Source organism: Canis aureus, chromosome 7, assembly GCF_053574225.1.
Source record: "Canis aureus isolate CA01 chromosome 7, VMU_Caureus_v.1.0, whole genome shotgun sequence".
In the NCBI taxonomy this organism is placed as follows: Eukaryota; Metazoa; Chordata; class Mammalia; order Carnivora; family Canidae; genus Canis; species Canis aureus.
This window is the reverse complement of record NC_135617.1, coordinates 12,011,745-12,034,315: the sequence shown is the minus strand read 5'-3', so window position 1 is coordinate 12,034,315 and position 22,571 is coordinate 12,011,745. Positions and strand designations below refer to the sequence as shown.

General features: G+C 34.8%; 1 protein-coding gene across 1 annotated transcript in view; it reads left to right on the top strand.

The window, feature by feature from the left end:
• Positions 1-575: 575 nt before the first annotated feature.
• The window catches only part of LOC144316680 (uncharacterized), a 92,938-nt gene continuing 70,942 nt past the window's right edge, over positions 576-22,571 (top strand). Inside the window, exons 1-6 of the mRNA XM_077902594.1 lie at positions 576-714; positions 13,032-13,122; positions 17,725-17,773; positions 18,127-18,166; positions 18,568-18,609; positions 21,237-21,388. Of these exons, the coding sequence (XP_077758720.1) occupies positions 576-714; positions 13,032-13,122; positions 17,725-17,773; positions 18,127-18,166; positions 18,568-18,609; positions 21,237-21,250 (375 nt within the window). The 3' untranslated portion in view covers positions 21,251-21,388. The remainder of the gene's footprint in view (positions 715-13,031; positions 13,123-17,724; positions 17,774-18,126; positions 18,167-18,567; positions 18,610-21,236; positions 21,389-22,571) is intronic.

The following is a 22,571-nucleotide window of genomic DNA, read 5'->3' as shown; positions in this document are numbered from 1 at the left end:
CTTAATCTGATAAAGAATACACCCATATGTGCATACACAGACAAAACCTTAGCAATGTTATTTTAGTGATAAAATATCAAATGATTTCCTGAAAGTTCTGAAATGAGATAAAGTCTTTTACCGTCACTTACATTTAACATTGAAACAAAACTCTTTCTAAAAGTGCAGTAGGCAATAGAAATAAATAAATGATATGTGTTTCAGAAAGGACAGATTAAAGTTGTCATTTACAGATGGCATGATTGTTTATATAGAGATCCAGAAGAATCTACAGATGTTCTACTAGAATCAATGAATTAATTTATCATGGTCACTAGGTACAAAGTACACATAAAAATGAATTTTATTTATACAAGAAACATAGCTTTTCTAAATCATAAAATTTACAATAGTGTAAGAAATCTGTTGTCTAGGAATGAATCTGAAAAAAGTCAATTCTGAAAACTATAACTTTATTAAGAAAAATTAAGGATACTGTAAAAATAAGTGAATAAGGAATGTAATATATTTATGGATTGGATGTCATTTCTTCATAAGTACTGTATATGCTCTAATACCATTTGAAATCTCAGAAGATGGAGATGCTGAAATTGACAACCTCATTTTACAATTGGTATGGAAATGTAATATTCGAGAATAGCCAAGACAATAATGAAAAGGAAAAAGAAACTGAGGCTTATAATACCAGGAATCAAGACCTACTTTTAAGATATGGTAATAAAGAGTGTGTTTTCAGGAGTGAATAAATAAACTCATTAATTTATCATAATTCAGAAATACTCTCTCTTGCATCCATTGTTGCTACACATACATGATACCAACTGGATTATTGCAAAGTTTATAGTGCAGTGTAGTTGGGGAAAGGATGGCGTTTTCAATAAAAAGGTTTTGGGCCAAGTATTAAAAAAAAAAAGTAAAGCTTAGCTTCTGCCTTATCTTATACATAAAAATCAATTTCAAGCATATGAAAATGATTATTTCAAAAATGTATATCAGAAAACAGCATCTCCTCAATTTTGCAAGAACCGCCAACACACACACTCACACACACACACACGTACACACACATAACCACTATCTATAAAAAGATATGTTGAACTACATTAATATTAAGAACTAGAGTTCATCCAAAAGAACCATTAAAACATTAAAAACTATAATCATAAGGTGGGATAAAATATTTGCAATACACATTTATGACAAAACATTTGTATCCAGAATAGATACCTAAATCTAAGTAAAGGAAATACAAGGCCCAACTAAGCCCAACTAAGAAAAATACTAGAAAAATATCCAAAGGACTAGAAAGACCTTTTACAAAAGAGACTATTTAAGTGGGTAATAAATACAGGAAAAGTGCTCAAATTCCTTAATCATCAAGAGAATGCAAATGAAAACTCTGAAATACCACACTACGTGTACTAGAATGGCTAAAATTAAAAATGATAGAAAACTGCAAAATAAGGCAAGGATGTGGAATAAAATAATTCATAATGATACATTAACCAATAAAATAGAACTTTTTGAAAGGACTTTAGCAATAGACTAGAAATTATATATTAAAAAAAGAAATTAGATACATATATATGTATATATGTATATGTATATATATATATATATATATATATATATAATTTCCCTTTAACAAGTGACATAAATGAGTTCAGGATATTGATTTGTGAGAAAAAAAGGTGATATGCCATCTTTTTAAATATGAGACATTGAAAAAAAACAAATATTTAAGCCAAAAATTTTATGCAGAAATTGAATAATTTATTTGTTATAATTTTCTTTCACAGATGTAGATTGTCTTTTAGCATCTTTTGACTTACCAAATAAGGCTCATAACCAGTAGAAGTGTCCCATGTCAACAAAGTTCATTAGACTTATGTCCCATTGAAAAATAAATGTTGAAATATAAGGGCATATTTTGTTGAAATCCATCTAAACAATTTTTTTCAAAACTTTTAACCACATGGTATACCTTTTAAAAATCTATGAGACATGGTATAATCAAGTCACTGGTGTTGGAAGAACAACAATATTTTCTGCAAGAAAAACTTTCAGGTGAGGGGAAAAAAAGTTTCAATGATGAAAAGCAAGAGCAAATAATTTGAAGGCTTAGAATTTTCTCCCTCACACTTTTGATGAAGGTCCCAATGTTATTTTTTCTTTAAATCAGTAACTTTTTAAATTTCCTATAATATTTTCTACTTAATATTTTCATTAACAAGAAAAACAAGATAGGAGTATTTCAGTTTATCACACAGACTATGCCTTTATCAATATATAACTAGAACTAATTACAGCTATAGTAAGTTTAGCTAGTGAAGTCTCTGAAAGGGAGGAGATACCTAAGCAAAACTTATTTAATAAATGCAATTATCCTCCAATTAAAGATAACTAGATACTGTAACATTTTTCCCCTAGGTCAATTTTCCTAGCTAAGTAATCACAGAAACCTTCCTAAATTTTCCTTATTCCTCTTGAAATTTATTTTATCTCCATTCCCTACTTCTTGCTACACACTTCTTTGGAGCCCATGATCTCTGTAACCTCAATGCCCACTCATTACTGTATCGCTAAGTCCAGATTTGATGATAGGGGATCCTCAGGAGGCAGGAAAGTCAGTAAAGAGATAAACTTTAAATACATCCACAGTTCCTCATTTCCTATCTTAATCATGTTTCTGTTTGGGGGTAGACTTTTCTATTTGGGACTACTTCATATTCCTAGTATTATTGGTTTAGTGCAGCCAATAGTGAAATCCAATAGCTCCAATAGTGATATCCAATAGTGAAATACAATACTAAAGCTCCAATAGTGAAATCATCAGAGTAGCCTTTTGAAACTAAGGAAAATGCTATTGTTTGTATTTTCTGTCGTATTATGATGACTATACCAGTCTTCTTATATACAAATAGATCTTAACACTGGCTGCTCAATAAATAACTCAGGGAGCTCTATCACACATACGCACCTCCCACCAAGAAAGAAAGATAATAAGAGTAAATAGCCCCCCAAATAAGGATAAATCTTATTCAATGAGTGGGCCCCAGGCATATACGTTTATTTAAAAAGCAACAGGTGATTTTGGTAAAATAAAATGAAAATAAAGTACATATAAAAATAACATATAAATATATAACATGTAGAATAAATATACATGCAAGTGAGTATACACATACTACTTATGTAAAGGTAGTGTGGCCTCACGGGGTATGTAAATAAAATTAAGCTTATAATTCCTTCTTACAAAAGTAAGGAGAAAAATACTAAAAATTAAAGAAGAAATCAATGAAATTGAAAATAGGAAATCAATAAGTAAAATAAAATAAAAAGCTAGTTCTTTGAAAAAATCAAAAAAAGTAATGAGTTTCTAGCCAGACTAAACTAAAAAGAGAGAGAGGATGAAAATTATTGGGCTATCTAATTAATATCAGAAATGATTGAAAGGATACTGTGAACATTAAAAGGATAATAGACAAATACTAATGGGGCGGGGCAAGAAGGCGGGAGGAGTAGGGTCCCCAAGTCACCCGGCCCCACCAATTTACCTAGATTACTTTCAAATCATCCTGAAAACCTACGAATTCGACCTGAGATTTAAAGAGAGAACAGCTGGAACATTACAGAGAGGAGTTTGCGTTTCTAACAAGGTAGGAAGATGGAAAAAAATAAAAAAGAATCAAGAGGGGGAGAGGACCCCGCGAAGAGCCGGGCTAAGACCAGGCGCCGAGAGCCTCCAGGACAGCAAAGACCAGCCCCGGAGAGGCGGGAACTTTAAAAATCCCCACCAGATTCTTCCCAGAAGGAAAGGTACTTAGGGAAATGAGGAGAACCGCAGGAGGGGCGGGGGAGCCTCGGGTCTCCGGGGTCACTAACAGAGGAGATGCGCCCCAGGGGCGAGCTTGGTAAAAGGCTGGAGCGCGCCTGGGGGGCCTCAGGGAGAAGCTCAGGATGCGGCTCCGGGGGAGGGGGCTGCACCCTGCTGCCTTCGGAGGCGGGGCGGGAACGGGATTCCAGCAGGACAGGCCCCAGATCCCAGGGCGCCGGGGACATAGCCCAGGATCCTGCGCTCCCCCAGGACAGATGGAGGTGGGGAGGGCACAGGAGAGGACTCTCCTGCCACAGGGCGCCTCCAAGCTGTGTAGGTCAGTGCCCCCCACCGCCCTGGGAGCATCCAGGCCAGTGGGGACAGCGGTAGTTACTTGGGAGCTGACTCCGGAGCTGGAGAACTGGCTGCCGCCAATGTGGTGGTTCCTCCTGGCATCACCCTGTGCCTGCAATGGAGTGGGGCCACCAGGGAACAGTGGCCTCACGGGGTAAACAGCTCCCACTGAGCCTTGCACCTGGCGGGGGTGGGGGGGCAGCTCCCCCAGATGCATACACCTGAAAGTCACGCAGCAGGCCCCTCCCCCAGAAGACAATCCTCAGATAAATTAAAGTTTATCCCAAAGACTGTAGTAAGAGATGAAGAGGGACACTATATCATACTTAAAGGATCTATCCAACAAGAGGACCTAACAATTATGAATATTTATGACCCAATGTGGGAGCTTCCAAGTATATCAATTAATAACCAAAATAAAGACATACTTAGATAATACACTAATACTGGGAGACTTCAACACAGCGCTTTCTGCAAATGACAGACATTCTAAGCACAACATCTCCAAAGAAACAAGAGCTTTAAATGATACACTGGACCAGGTGGATTTCACAGATATTTACAGAACTTTACATCCTAATGTGACTGAGTACACATTCCTCTCAAGTGCAATGGAACTTTCTCCAGAATAGACTACATACTGGGTCACAAATCAGGTCTCAACTGATACCAAAAGATAGGGATTTTCCAGGGCCAGATGGCTTCCCAGAGGAATCCTATAAAACGTTTAAAGAAGAAACAGTACCTATTCTACTAAAGCTGTTGCAAAAAATAGAAAGGGACAGAATACTTCCAAACTTGTTTTATGAGTCCAGCATCACCTTATTCCAAAACCAGACAAAGACCCCACCAAAAAGGAGAATTATAGACCAATATCACTGATGAACACAGATGCAAAATTCTCAACAAGATACTAGCCAATAGGATCCAACAGTACATTAAGAAGATTATTCACCATGACCAAGTGGGATTTATCCCCCGGATGCAAGGCCGGTTCAACACTCATAAAGCAATCAATGTGATTGATCATATCAGCAAGAGAAAAAACAAGAACCATATGATCCTCTCAATAGATGCAGAGAAAGCATTTGACAAAATACAGCATCTATTCCTGATCAAAACTCTTCAGAGTGTAGGGATAGAGGGAACATTCCTTATCATCTTAAAAGCCATCTATGAAAAGCCCACAGCAAATATCCTTCTCAATGGGAAATAATGAGAGCCTTTCCCCTAAGATCAGGAACAAGACAGGAATGTCCACTCTCACCACTGCTATTCAACATAGTACTAGAAGTCCTAGCCTCAGCAATCAGGCAACAAAAAAAATAAAATAAAATAAAAGGCATTCAAATTGGCAAAGAAGAAGTGAAACTCTCCCTCTTTGCAGATGACATGATACTGTACTTAGAAAATCCAAAAGACTCCACCCCAAGATTGCTAGAACTCATACAGCAATTCGGCAGTGTGGCTAGATACAAAATCAATGCCCAGAAATCAGTGGCATTTCTATACACTGACAATGAGACTGAAGAAAGAAATTATGGAGTCAATCCCATTTACAATTGCACCCAAAAGTTAAGATATCTAGGAATAAACCTAACCAAAGAGGTAAAGGATTTATACCCTAAAAACTACAGAACACTTCTGAAAGAAATTGAGGAAGACACAAAGAAATGGAAAAATATTCCATGCTCATGGATTGGAAAAATTAATATTGTGAAAATGTCAATGCTACCTAGGACAATTTACCATTTAATGCAATCCCTATTAAAATACCATGGACTTTCTTCAGAGAGTTGGAACAAATCATCTTAAGATTTGTGTGGAATCAGAAAAGACCCCGAATAGCAAGGGAATATTGAAAATGAAAACCAAAAAAAGAAAAAAATGAAAACCAGAGCCGGGGGCATCACATGCCGGATTTCAGGTTGCATTACAAAGCTGTGATCATCAAGACAGTGTGGTACGGCACAAAAACAGACACATAGATCAATGGAACAGAATAGAGAACCCAGAAATGTTCCCTTAACTCTATGATCAACTAATATTCGACAAAGCAGGAAAGACTGTCCACTGGAAAAAGGACAGTCTCTTCAATAAATCGTGCTGGGGAAATTGGACAGCCACGTGCAGAAGGATGAAACTAAACCATTCTCTTATACCATACACAAAGATAAACTCAAAATGGATGAAAGATCTAAATGTGAGACAAGAATCCATCAAAATCCTAGAGGAGAACACTGACAATACCCTTTTTGAACTTGGCCGCAGCAACTTCTTGCAAGATACATCTATAAAGGCAAGGGAAACAAAATAAAAAATGAACTATTGGGACTTCATCAAGATAAGAAGTAAGAAGCTTTTGCATAGCAAAAGAAACAGTCAACAAAACTAAAAGACAACCTATGGAATGGGAGAAGATATCTGCAAATGACCTATCAGATAAAGGGCTAATATCCAAGATCTATAAAGAACTTATTAAACTCAACAGAAAAGAAGCAATCCAATCATGAAATGGGAAAAAGACATGAACAGAAATTTCACAGAGGAAGACATAGACATGGCCAACAAGCACATGAGAAAATGCTCCACATCACTGGCCATCAGGGAAATACAAATCAAAACCACAATGAGATACCACCTCATACCAGTGAGAATGGCGAAAATTAACAAGACAGGAAACAACACATGTTGGAGAGGATATGGAGAAGGAGGAACTCTCTTGCCCTGTTGGTAGGAATGTGAACTGGAGCAGCCACTCTGGAAAACTGTGGAGGTTCCTCCCTCAAAGAGTTAAAAATAGAGCTACCCTACGACCCAGAAATTGCACTGCTGGGGATTTACCCAAAGATACAGATTCAGTGAAACGTCGGGACACCTGGACCCCACTGTTTATATCAGCAATGTCCACAATAGCCAAACTGTGGAAGGAGCCTTGATGTCCATTGAAGGATGAGCAAATTAAGAAGATGTGATCTATGTATACAATGGAATATTCCTCAGCCAGTAAAAACAACAAATACCCACCATTTGCTTCAACATGGATGGAACTGGAGGATATTATGCTGAGTGAAGTAAGTCAATCAGAGAAGGACAAACATTATATGGTTTCATTCATTTGGGGAATATAAAAAATAGTGAAAGGGATTAAAGGGGTAAGGAGAGAAAATGAGTGGGAAATATCAGTGAGGGTGACAGAACATGTGAGACTCCTAATTCTAGGAAATGAACAAGGGGTGGTGGAAAGGGAGGTGGGTGGGGGATTGGGGTGACTGGGTGATGGGCATCACTGGGTGATGGGGTGATGGGTGATGATGAGGGGGGGACTTGACGAAATGAGCACTGGGTGTTATACTATATGTTGGCAAATCAAACTCCAATAAAAATATATATAAAAAAAGATAATAGACAAATTCTATAAACAACTCTCTGTCCACAAATTTGACTAGCCAAGGTAAAATGGACCAAATCTTTGAAAGACACTGTATATCATAAACACACAAAAAGTAACAATTTGGATAGGCTTGTATCTATTAAATAAATTAAATCAACAATTTATAACTTTGCAAATGAGAGAATACCAAGGTCATTCAAGTTTACTGATGAATTCTAACATGTAATGAAAACATTAAGCCAGCTCTCTACAATTTTTGCCAGTAGATAGAAGCAGAGGAAATGTTACCTAACTCATTTGATCATGTCCATATTAACTGCTACCAAAACTAGACCAAGACATTTTAAGAGAACTATAGTCCAATATTGCTGATGACTATAGATAATAAAAATCCTCACCAAAATATTACCAAATTGAATCCAACAATGTATAAAAATAATTATAAATTGTGACTGAGTGGGGTTTATCTCAAGTGTGCAAGTCTGAGTAAACATTCAAATGTTGATTAAATGTTGAAGAAACACTTACAGACATGTTGAAAAGTACTGAAATTGTTCGTGCCCATTCCAGATTGGTGAGTTACAAAATTTAGAAGCTGTGTCTAGAATCAGCTGTTTAGAAATCAAAAGGGAACATGTTTTAACTAGCAAGAATGATCTACTGTGATTTTCTGGGGGGAAAGGGAAGAGAAATTCTTCACTTGTGCACTTGTATGTGAGAAGAGTTTATAAAGAGTTTATATGACATGTTATAGAACTTTTAAAGAAAAAATTGATTAATGTAATCCATTTCATTAACAGGTCAAAGAAGAAAAATTGCATGATCATATTAATACATTGCAGAAAAAGTGGTTAATAAATTTGACACCCATTTCCCAAGAGACCTCTTGGTAAACTAGGAATAGAAGGTACCCTCCTTGATTTGATAAAGACGATTTACAACAAAACAAAACAAAAACAGCTGACATCATATTCGATAGTGAGAAGGTGAAAACTTTCCTACTAAGATCAGGAACAAGGTAAGGATGACCCCTCACTACAGCTTTTCAACAATTTTTGCTAATGCAATAAGACAAGAAAAGGAAATAAAAGGGATACAGATAGGGAAGGAAAATATAAAAATGTTTTTCTTCACTGATAACATGAACATCTGTATAGAAAATATGCAAGAATCAATCCAAAAAACTCCCAGGACTAATAAGTTATTATAGCAAGATTGGAGGATACAAGATTAATATATAAACACAATCACTTTCCTACGTATCTGCAATGAACAGTTTAATCTGAAATTAAAAACACAATACCATTCACATTAGCACCTCCCAAAATAAATAATTAGGATGAATCTAACAATATATTTAGAAGATATATAAGAGGAACACTATAAAAATCTGATGAATTTTGTCAGGTAAGAATGAAATAAATGGAGAGATATTCCACATTCATGAGTAGGAAGGATCAAGATCAAATCTATAGATACAATGCAATCCCAAGGAAAATATCAGCTCATTATTTGTGGATAATAAAAAACTGAAATTCTAAAATTTATGTGGAGAAGAAAATACCCTGAACAACGAACACAATATTGAAAAACAAAGCTAGAAGACAAAGACCATTTCAGTTCAAGACTTACTAAAAAACTATAGTAATCATAACAGGGTGATCTTGGTGAAAGAATAGGCAAATTGATTAATGGAACAGAACAGAGAGCCCCAAAACAGATCCACCTACAGTCAACTTATCTTTGATAAAGAAGCAAAGGTAATAGAGTGAAGCAAAGCATCTTTCAAAAAATGGCACTAGGGGGGCTCCTGAGTGGCTCAGTGGTTAAGCGTCTGTTTTTGGCTCAGTCGTGATCCCAGCGTCCTAGGATCGAGTCCTGTGGGAAGCCTGCTTCTCCCTCTATCTATGTCTTCTGCCTCTCTATGTCTCTCATGAGTAAATAAATAAAATCTTTTAAAAAACGATGCTGGAATTACTTGACATCCAGATGCATTACTATAAAGCAGAACTTTCAGACTTCACAAAAATTAATTTAAAATAAAGCACAAACCTAAATATAAATATAAAATTATGAACTTCTAGAAAATAATATTGGAAAATATCTGGCTGTCCAAGTGTTTCATAATGATTTTTAGATACAACACCAACAGCATGAAGATTAGATTCTTTTTGATAACTGAAATATAATATGCTTGTATGTGTGTTTATACATATATATGTGTATATATATATATATAAACATATGATTCTAAAGATTCTTAACTTATGTACTTATGCAAATAAGTAAAAAATATAAGGCATAAAAAGTAATTTACAGGAAGTGTGAATAAATGAATCATTGTCATAAGATAAATATAACTTAGAAAATAATGAATTGACATCTTTCATTTAATCAACACATTTAAAAAATCAATAATATTTATTATCTCAACAAAAATATAGGCTAAAAGGAAACTTTCATGGATTATTTTTGGGATTGTAATATGAGGCACCCCTTGGGAGGCAATTGATAATACATACAAAAATATTTTTTAATGCATATTTTTTTTCTTTAGAAACCTTACATGTACAAATGTTCTCTACTAAAGAGGCAGGTAGTTAATGTAAGGTTCTTTGAAGTTGAATAGAGATGGAGTCAAGACTAGATAAACAAGTTTACTTTGATAAAAAGAGGTAAAGTTGTTTCCTTGAGTTCAGGGGGAAAAGAAAATGAGTAAAATTAAGTATTGACAGTGATAAACTGAGCATCTAAGGCATCTTCCTTCTGAGGAGAACTTTTCTCTTTTACTTTTTAGAAATTAAGAATGGCATGAAAATTTTGCCCTGAAAATCATCTACTTTTAGCATTTATGTGTACATGTATGAAATCTTGTGTTTTTGTGTGTATTTTGCAATATTCCAGGTCCAAACCATGAAAAAAAAATACAAATATGTCAGTAGTGCCATGACCCAAAAGGTATTCCTTTTGCAATAATTGCTTGTACCCAGTGTTCATTGAACCAAGATAAAAACCCTCCTATGGTGATGACTCCTTAGGCCTACAGTCTGCAGAGTGATTCTTGTGTGCTCTGCCTGAATGAAGGGATAGAGTCAAAGGCATTCATCTCTGCTGCCCTCTTGGAGAAAAAGAAGTGACTAATATTCAGTATAATATTCATCTTCACCCATGAGGGTTTTTTAAGAACACTTGCCAACATTGAGGAATGGCATCCTCTATATTAACTATCTTTTATAAAGCACTATTTCAGGGCCATAGTAATCATCAGTAAATGATGATCAAAGTCTTCCAACTGTAGTGAGGTACAAAACCATTAGGTAAATTTTATGGAAGAACTGCAGCTAGTTCTCTCTTTTGTAAAATGATTAATCATAACTCTTTCATTTTTTAACTATTTTAATCTGGGGTTCAACAAGTATGCAACAATAGCTGTATCCTATATATATACATTCCACATCTCTATTATTTGGGGACTATATTATTAGGACTTATTATTTTATTGTTAGACTACCTTTTGTCAATGTCATTAAGTAAATTTAACAGAGTTTACAATTCATTTGTCACATTAAAGGTTTTATATCCTCTCCAAAACACATATTAAAATACAAATATAACTACAGCATATACTATTTTACATTTTTTCTTGTTTTTCTTTACTATTGCCGAATTTCACATCAGATTTCATGGAATGATGAATTACCAAAAGATTAGAAAAAAATAATGCGTTGAAGAGTCATAGATTTTTGCAAATATACTTTTGAAAGTTTTTTACTTTCTCCTCAGCCAATTCCTTTATTCTTAACCCAGCAGTCAAATATCAATTATATATATTAAATTATATTATCAGATCACACACCTGACCCTTATTCTCCTTGCCTTAAGGCTGTATATTAAGACCTCCATTCCTTTACACCTACTCAGATCATCCTTGGATTTCCTAGATCATAACTTCACCTATGTCCATCTTTCCTACTTCAGGAAGAATGGTGTACTATGAAATGACTCCTTGAAGAGAAGGGCTCTGCCTATCTAGATTACTGCATCTGAAAATCTATCAGCATTTAGTGATGATTAATAACAATTAAAAATAAGGAAACCATGACTAATTTAGAGAATATAGCCTTTCTGAACATTGAATGACATCAGCGCTGGTTTACAAACTCCAAGACATATAAAATGTAGTGATAAATCCAAAGGTAAGCCAGCAATAAATTAGTATTCATAGTATCATACTAAGAAAATATATCAAATGAATTAAGAGATTAATTTTTATCAGGATTCCAATAAAACTTGAAGCTCTCAAGATTTTTGCATCGTGCTTTGTAGGAATAAGTGCTTAATTTCTTTCTTTTGATTGAGCAATTGCATTCCTCATAAATACCTTATAATCTTTTGATAACTATCCTCATAGTGTGATTTCACTAATCACATATTTCATCATTTGATTTGCTCCTTATTTGCGTCTTATAGCTGACTTTTCATGACCATATATTTATATTTAGTTATCTCTCATAAACACTAGTCCATGATTAAGAGATTTTTCACAAGTAATAAACAAATACATCAAAAAAGAAAACATTTGCTTAATATCAAACAGACTCTGAGAGTTCATGCATTTATTTTTTTTTAAGATTTTATTTATTTATTCATGATAGAGACAGAGAGAGAGAAGCCGACACACAGGCAGAGGGAGAAGCAGGCTCCATGCTGGGAGCCCGACGTGGGACTTGATACCAGGACTCCAGGATCACGTCCTGGGCCAAAGGCAGGCACTGAACCGTTGAGCCACCCAGGGATCCCCGAGTTCATGCATTTAAAGTGTTTTCTTTCCAGCATTAATTAGGCTTATTTTCAGATTTTACCCCCTTGATCATACACAAAGTTCCTGGCTAATGTGGAGTTGTTTTTATTATCTGACTTTCTAGGCTTATCAATGGGAAATTGTGGACAAATTCCAGAAATTTTAGATCAAAATGTCTCAACTGATCCTAGCATATATGCCAACAATGTTTAGGTCTACTGCTTTGAAACTTCAGTAGATCTGTCTCCAACAATAGATCGGAGATATACTATATCATTGCATCCAGTGAGTTGTAACAGAGATGTGTCTAGGACACTTTGCCTACTTTTTTGTTCCTTCTAAATTATTCTGTTTCTAGTTCCTGAACTGCCTAAGAAAACATTGGTTACTTATTCTGCCTTTGGTCTTATATAACAGTATCCACATTCTATTATAATAACAAATTATCAAATTTAGTGGCTTAAAAAATGCTCACTTACTATCTAATAGTTCTGTAAGTCTGAAGTTCAGCATGGCCTCACTAGGATAAAATCAAGATGTAGGCAGGGCTATGTTTCCTAATGGAGGCTTTGAGTATGAACCCAGTCCCAAGTTCAGATTGTTAACAGAATCTGCTCTGTGATGTAAGGCTGAGGTCGCTGTTTCCTTACTAGTTGTCAGCTGAGGGCCACTCCTACCTAGCTCCTTGAGCTTTCTGTTATTTCCACAAGGGCCCCTCCATCTAAGGACCCATCATGGCACACTGACTCTTACTAGGTATAGTTCTGACTTTACTTTCTGAGCATTTCACCGACTTCCTCCTATTTAAAAGGTCATGTAACTAGATTTGGTCCTTCTGGATAATCCAGTATAACCTTCCTATTATAACCTTCCTGTAATGTTAATGACATCAGCAAAGTCTCTTTTTCCATGTAATGTTACATTTTCACAAATGCCAAGGCTTCAGTCATATCATCTTTCAGAGGGATCATTCTGCCTATCGCAATTATATAAGGTCTCATTATACATTCCAACTTTTCTCTATAGTGTAGGGAAAGATAAAGACACACTGTTGGTAACATTTCTTCCAAGTAGCATAGTGATTCTGAAATAAAATTCAATTAACTTACATTGGATGAATTGTCAGGATCTTTTATTTAAAGTGATTTAAGATTTCAGGATATTCTTCTTTGGTTTTTCTAATTAGTCACTACATTAAAAAAATTGTATTTTAATTATATTTCTCAATAGCTGAATTATGTTCTCTGATTAAATGGTATTTTCCATGAAAATCCTTATATTCACATTATTTGCTGGAAACTATTTTTGTATTCATTGAACATCTTTCAATTCGTTAATTATATGGGAGAAGTTTTCATTTAAACAGAAACTTAAAGTCCTGAAAATTTTGAGCATTTGTCATTTGTCATGATTAGAAAGTTTTAATCATACGTATTTTATTCAGATCTTATCCTATGACTGAAGAGGGCTGAAAAATTATAGGTTATGTTATTGAAAATTGTATGCTATATTAAATGTATTGGTTTGATTCATAAGGAACAGGGAGATTTATATCTGAGTGATTTTCAAATACACGTCATTCATCTTATTTCTTTCTATAAATTAAAAGTGCAGAAGAATATTATTTTATGGGGATTATTATATTAATTTTTAGAAATTTTTCTATGCACAATAAGCTTAAGAATAAAGAAGCTAGAAATGCATTATACACCATAAAATATCGTTTTTACTCCCTGTGTGTACATACAGACAAAACCACTCTTTTTTATTATTTGTACATCTAGTCTTCTACATGAGCCCCAGTAAACACTTATTCCTCCCTCAAAGACAAATATCCAAAAAAGATGCTAAATAAATGGAAAATACTTGCAATTCCCTATCTAAAGTATTATATTTAATGGTGGTATTTATTTTTCTGACTGCTTGTCCAGACCCAAAAGACAAACACAAGCATGTCAGCCCTCACCACTTAAACAAATGTCACCATTACTAAAATATACAATAAAGAAATTCAGTTCAGATTGAAAGAAAGAAAGGAAACTGTTCATCCATACATGTTATCATGTATTTATAAAATCTAAGTTGGGAGTGGAGGAAGCTACTACTAAGGTTCCAGACATAAACATAAACATACATAAACACACACATTCAAAAATATGTTTTCAATTCACATTCCAATGCATTGCATTTTTTGTTTTTTTGTTGTTTGTTATGTCTGTGTTCTCATTTAGTTGAGGGGAAAATAGTTTGTATGGCATAAAAAAAATTGTGACCAAAATACAGATGAGGAGCGTGAAGAACGCAGGATGTATTCTTTCTTCTTCTTCTTCTTCCTCTTCTTCTTCTTCTTCTTCTTCTTCTTCTTCTTCTTCTTCTTCTTCTTCTTCTTCTTCTTCTTCTTCTTAAGGCTGACCCAATGCTTTTATTTTTTTACTTTTTAATAAATTTATTTTTTATTGGTGTTCAATTTACCAACATACAGAATAACACCCAGTGCTCATCCCGTCAAGTGTCCCCCTCAGTGCCCGTCACCCATTCACCCCCACCCCCCGACTCCTCCCTTTCCACCACCCCTAGTTCGTTTCCCAGAGTTAGGAGTCTTTATGTTCTGTTTCCCTTTCTGATATTTCCCACACATTTCTTCTCCCTTCCCTCCTATTCCCTTTCACTATTATTTATATTCCCCAAATGAATGAGAACATACACTGTTTGTCCTTCTCCGATTGACTTACTTCACTCAGCATAATACCCTCCAGTTCCATCCACGTCGAAGCAAATGGTGGGTATTTGTCGTTTCTAATGGCTGAGGAATATTCCATTGTATACATAGACCACATCTTCTTTATCCATTCATCTTTCGATGGACACCGAGGCTCCTTCCACAGTTTGGCTATTGTGGACATTGCTGCTAGAAACATCGGGGTGCAGGTGTCCCAGCGTTTCATTGCATCTGTATCTTTGGGGTAAATCCCCAGCAGTGCAATTGCTGGGTCATAGGGCAGATCTATTTTTAACTCTTTGAGGAACCTCCACACAGTTTTCCAGAGTGGCTGCACCAGTTCACATTCCCACCAACAGTGTAAGAGGGTTCCCCTTTCTCCACATCCTCTCCAACATTTGTGGTTTCTTGCCTTGTTAATTTTCCCCATTCTCACTGGTGTGAGGTGGTATCTCATTGTGGTTTTGGTTTGTATTTCCCTGATGGCAAGTGATGTGGAGCATTTCCTCATGTGCGTGTTGGCCATGTCTATGTCTTCCTCTGTGAGATTTCTGTTCATGTCTTTTGCCCATTTCATGATTGGATTCTTTGTTTCTTTGGTGTTGAGTTTAATAAGTTCTTTATAGATGTTGGAAACTAGCCCTTTATCTGATATGTCATTTGCAAATATCTTCTCCCATTCTGTAGGTTGTCTTTGAGTTTTGTTGACTGTATCCTTTGCTGTGCAAAAGCTTCTTATCTTGATGAAGTCCCAATAGTTCATTTTTGCTTTTTTTTTCTTTTGCCTTCGTGGATGTATCTTGCAAGAAGTTACTGTGGCTGAGTTCAGAAAGGGTGTTGCCTGTATTCTATCTTCAATTGGACCTTGTGGACTGAATGTGAGCCCCTGTTGTTAATGAGAAGATCAAACATCCCAAGGGATCTTTCCTAGAGATAGATTTGGAGCATGAGCAGAAAATGGGATTTTGATGCTACCTTGCTTAATGTCTTTATATTTCTTGTATCTCAAATAGACTTTGATAAAATTATTTAGACCTATGTCATGATCAAAAATTGCTGAAACTACTAGTTTTTATATATGAGAAAGGATATCATTCATTCTTCAATTTTTTTTAATCTAAATCTTTACTACAACTGCTATTTGGAAGTGTCTCTCTCTAATTCCATATATATGTCATTTCCATAAACCTAATCATTCAAGCTCTTACACCACCTAATCTAACCAATAATATTTTGGAAAATTGGAAAATAGGAATACAGATTCCACTTGATATACTAATCTTTAGCTCTTTTAGGTAGCCTCAGTAATTTCTTTTTTAGATTTTTTTCAGTTGGCTACATTCATCACTTTGCTTAGCTGGGCTAGAAAGTCCTTGAACTTGATTTGCCCATCGGACTTCTGGTGCTCCATTTTTCACTCTATCCTGTAGTCTATTTGCTGCAGAGCTACAGGCTTTCCTAAAGAGAAAGTGGAAGCTATCAGGTCTCTTAGCATCTAGGTCTATACCAATCACAGTATAATATCCAGCACATTTCACATTTTATGAACTGTAGGATTTTACTAGATATAAGAAAATATAGACAGTGATTAAGAGCACTGGTACTGGAATCAGACAAATATGTAAATTTTGCTCTGGCATTGTTACTGTCTGGGTCATCTCCAACAATTATCTAAAATTTCTAAGATTCATTTTCCTCTATTTTTTAAAAGATATTATTTATTTATTCATGAGAGACACGGAGAGAGATGCAGAGACACAGGCAGAGGGAGAAGCAGGCTCCATGCAGGGAGCCCGAGGCGGGACTTCATCCTGTGACCCCAGGATCACGCCCTAAGCTGAAGGCATACCTCAACTGCTGAGCCACCCAGGCATCCTTCATTTTTCTCTGTTATAAAATGGGATTTCAAACAGTTGATGTTAAAAGGAATTTGGATAGCTTCATCAGTAATGGTTTATGGCAAATATACCTTTATATAAAATATTTTCTTTTAAAAGCCCTAAAATAGCCATCATCAATAATTTGTTTTAGCAAATTAGCATTGTTTAAATCAATTGGTCTGAACTGAATAATGTGATTACCTGTATATTCCCTTCCTCTTTAAAAGGTGAGACCCATAGTCATTTCTTTGCAGTCCCATCATTTAAAGTTACTTAAAATGATGAAATGATCAGGGATAACTAAATTATTACTACCATAATCTATAAGACTTTAAATAAATAAGCAGCACTGTCATTTTATCCTACCTGACTAAATTGAAAAATAATACAAAATAGCATTCATTTAGTTCTCTGAATATTTTTGCCGTTGCTTAATTTTGAGTTGGAAAATCAGCACTTGAGAGCACAAATAGTACTGTATTTTCATTCAGTTCTGTGGGTTAATATGAGTGTGTCTTATATACATATATATAAAGAAATGGAGACATTTAGTATTGTGCTGATGACATTCTATGCATTCACCCTTAAATATTTCAGAATACATTTTCCAAGAATCTATAACCCTGGAACAATTATCAAAATTGTTAATTAGAACACTGACATGGTAATTTTATTAAATCAATTGTATACCTTCAAATTTCATAAATTTCTCCAATAATGTACTTATTAGTAATTTTTGTTTTCTTGTGTTGGTTCCAGGTCAGACCACTTATACTTATTGCTATCTTTCTTTAGTCTTCTTCAACCTGTAAGTGTTCATTTGCCTTTCTTTAGCTTTTGTGAACTTGACATTAAAAAAAAATTACAAACCAGTTATTTTATTTTAAAGATTTTATTTATTTATTCATGAGACACACACACACACACAGAGAGAGAGAGACAGAGAGACAGAGAGAGACAAAGACACAAGCAGGCTCCATGCAGGGAGACCCATGTGGTACTGGATCCCTCGCTCCAGGATCACGCCCAGGGCAGAAGGCAGGCACTAAACCGCTGAGCCACAAAGGGATCCCCCAAACCAGTTGTATTGTAGAATGTCCCTCATTTTAGTTTTAATTCATTCTTACTAATGATCTCATTCAAATGATGTATTTTTGACAGCAATATCACAGAAGCGATGCTGTATCTTTCTCGGTGGCTGGTAAGAGGGCACATACTGTCAGCTTGTTCTGTTACTGCTGATGTTAACTTTGATGATTTGCCTAAGGTGATAACAACTAGGTTAATACACTGTAAAATTGCTAATTCCTACTTGTAAAAAAAAAAAAAGAAAGAAAGAAAAGAAAAGAAAAGAAAAGAAAAGAAAAGAAAAGAAAAGAAAAGAAAAGAAAAGAAAAAAAAGAAAAAGTAATTAGAGGGGAATTACTTGGAGAGTATGTAAATATCCTGCTCCTCATCAAATTTTACCCTTGAGGTTAGTTCCCACTCATGATTTTGTCTCATTTAATTATTATGATAGTTGCTAAATGGTGTTATTTTTAACTCTATCATTCTTTTCATAGATCAGGACTAGGACAGCTCATTTTTTTTTTAAATCTCCAGGAATACCTGGAAGTATGGAACTGACTTTTGGCCACAAGATGGGTGAGAATTCTAACTACTGATTTATAATATGATTTTTATTTTTTAATTTCTTTTTTTTTATTTATGATAGTCACAGAGAGAGAGAGAGAGAGGCAGAGATACAGGCAGAGAGAGAAGCAGGCTCCATGCACCGGGACTCCGACGTGGGATTCGATCCCAGGTCTCCAGGATCACGCCCTGGGCCAAAGGCAGGCGCCAAACCGCTGCGCCACCCAGGGATCCCTATAATATGATTTTTAAAGTTGGAAACTTTTCTGGTGTCACCAGGCCGGTTGGCATATTGATCACTTACACCTGGTGTAACCAGTTACAAGTTTGGCTCGGTTATGTGACTAGAAAGGCATGAAAGATCCCACTGGGAACATTTGGGAAGCTCTTATAAAACCAAGAAGACACACAAATTGTAGTGACACACAAATTCATATTCCAGAAATGCAGTATATCATATATGAATAATTCTAAAGAACTGTGCCTGGAAGTTTCTCAGGCTATTAATGCTTGTCTACATACTTTCCATATACTTCAACTTTATTAAGATACTTGTGAACATTCACTCTGAAGTCTATGAGTCTTCAATTATCTAGCCATGTGAAATCATTTTTATAGCACTTTACAGCAGGGGAGACCTTTACACTCACTCCCACTTATTTATTTATTCCTATCAGTATGCACTCATAAATTCTTTATTTTACAAAAATTCTGTTACTATTATTATTTCTTTTGAAACTCAGATTTTCTGCAGTCTATTGGGAGTTCTTCAAGTTAGTTCCATTGTATTATTGACATACTATTATTTTATGTGCATTTCCCTATTTCTTTTGTTTTATGTGGTAGGAAGATGCCCATATTTATGTGTGTATATGTGTATGTGTATACAAAGTTTTTCTAATATTCCAATTAAACTCACAAAATCATTTATTCTTATATTTTCCTTCTTTCTAACAGTCTCTTTTCCACAATGAAAAACCAGCTTCTGATTATCCTCAATGCATTTACTCAATTGCCAAATCCTTAAATACACAGCACTTTCTTGATTGTTATCCCATACCTCTCTGAAAACAAATTTGTAACTAGATTTCCATATTTGCTTGTGGACATTTTTCTCTTTAGTCTGGGCATACATAGAAAAGTATTGTGTTTAATATGCAGGGTAGGTCTTTTTCCCCTTTTATGTCCTGTTATTTTTTGTTTTGTTTTTCTATGTATTCTATATTAGTATTTATTTCATTTTTATTGCTTTAATTTGCTTATTTTTAAAATTAATAATCACATGGATCCAAAAGTCAGGATCTTTTATCCTGAAAGAAATGTTCACTTCCCTTTTAATTTCTCCCCTCCTATTCACACCCATCTTATAACTGTTGTACCATTTTGAATTCCAATCAGCCTATTTGCCCACAGCCTTGCGAATAGAGTTTGTTGTCAGGTTTTGCAAATTTTGGCAATCTAATAGGTGATAAATGATAATTCTTTTAGTTTTGCTTTTTCATTTCTCTTATATACATAGCAAAGTTGAACATTTTAAATTACTAAATTACCTTTTTATAATTTTGCTTTGTTTATTATTGATTGTTGACTGTTTTCTCAGGTTTTTTTTTTTCTGTTTTCCTAGATTTTAAAGGATATTTATATATTAAAGATGACATGTTTATCTGTGCTTTATGTTGTAAATATCTTTTACAATTGATTGTCAAGGCTCCTAGGTGGCTCAGTGGATTAAGCGTCTGATTCTTGATTTAAGCTCAGGTCATGATCTCAAGTCATGATTGCAGGGTCATGGGACCAGCCATGTGTTGGGCTCTGTGCTCAGCAGGAAGATGCTTCTCTCCCTCTCCCTCTACTCCTTCCCTTGCTCTCTCTCTGTCTCTCAAGTAAATAAATCTTAAAAAAATATTGTTTGCCTTTAGAATTATGGCATCAAAACGTTATTCTTTTTCATTGTGTATATTTTTAAATCATATTTGAATATATTAATTTTTTTCTTTTATTCCTTCCGGATTTTAAGTCATATAAACTCTTTCCCTACACCTAGAATATTCAAAACCTTACATATGTTTTCTTTTGCTACGTGTGGTATTTGTTTTGTTATAGCTGTATAATATTTAGAGCTTATTCTTATAAATTGTAACATATGTTATTTTTTTCCAACTGGCTATGCAATTTTCTGGACACCACTTATTAAAAAGTCAGTCTATTGCCTTCGTAATTTCAGATGTTATCTTTATAATATATTAAATGTCCCTTGACAATTCAGATCAATTTCTGGACTTCCTATTATATTTCATTGCTTTTTTGTCTGTTTATGCATCAACACCACATTATTTTGAATAACATGGTTTTAGAGAATATTTAATTTTATGTCAGTCTTGCTCCTCATGTTTCTAGTTATACTAGTTATTCTAATAAAAGTATAATCCTTGTGTTAATGCCCATAAAAGTTTGTAGGTTTATTTATTGGGATTATGCTAAATTCATAAATTTAATTAGGGAGAAGAGTTATCTTAGTATGTTGAGTCATTCTATTAAAGAATGACAGACATATTTCTTTATATTTGTGCAAGGCTGATTTGTTTCATTGAGAAGTACTTTAACTTCATAAACAGTTTCCATGTTTCTTTTTTTTTGAGGGAGGAGAGACTGAAGAAGAGGGAGAGAAAGAATCTTAAGCAGGCTCCACACTCAGTACCAAGTCCAATGGAGGGCACAATCCTATGACCCTGAAAATCATGACCTGAGCTGAAATCCGGTGTGGGATGCTTAACCAACTGAGCCATCCCAGGTACCCTAGTTTTCTCATTTTTGATATTGCTATAGTGAATAGATTTTTCTCTACCATTGTGTCTTAGAACTGGTTGTTGTTCATGAGTAAGTAGGCTTTTTAAATTCTATATGTTAGTGTTTTCTGCTACTTTAGTGTATAATTTTATTTATTTGTTTGTTTATTTATTTATTTATTTTTAAAGATTGTATGTATTTACTCATGAGAGACACAGAGAGAGAGGCAGAGACATAGGCAGAGGGGGAAGAAGTCTCCGCAGAGGGAAGCCAGTGCAGGACTCGATCCCAGGAACCTAGGATCATGCCCTGAGCCAGAGGCAAACACGCAACTACTGAGTCACCCAGGCATCCCTATAATTTTATTTTTTAATAAAAATTTTGATTTCAGCTTTTTAGGTATACTATCTTAGAGTGTACAAATAGAAAGAGTTGTACTTCCTATTTTACAACTTACTGTTTTTAATTTGTCAGGTAATTTCAATATAGTGTTAAATACTGGGGGTCTTAGTTGGCATCTTTAATTTGTGTCTGGTATTAATGGAAATGCTACTGTTTCCTTATTAAACAAAATACTGATTTTACAACTAATTTGTTTTTATTTTGTTAAAGATGTATCAATATGTATCTCCTTAGCTATATTTTTATGAAGAGTGAAAATTTAATTTTTTTGTAATTCTTTATCATCTTTAGAGGTAATCACATGATTCTTCTTCAACACACTGGTAGTATATTATCTTAATAGATTTATAAATATTGAACCAAACTTGCAGTATTATAATAAATGCCAATTGCTCATGGTGAATTGCTTTCTTAAAGTGATGTTGCATACTGGTTGCCAAAAATTTCTTTAGGATTTATAATTAATATGGTAATTGTTAATTTTATAGCAGTTGGGGAAAGAGATGGCCAGATGGTTGGTAAAACATTATTTCTGGATCTGTTTGTGAGGATGTTTCTAGAAGATATTAACATTTGAATCAGCAAACTGAGTAAAGATTCACCCTCACCCTCACCCTCATCATCTAATCTGTTGAGATCTCATACAGAACAAGTGGAAAAAGGGTGAATTCTTTTTATCTCCTCTTTGACCAAGATATTCATTTTTTACCACCCTCTTATAACGTGTTTCGGGGTCCTTTGGACTTGGGACTTGCATCAACACCTACTCTGGGAAATTTCTTTGG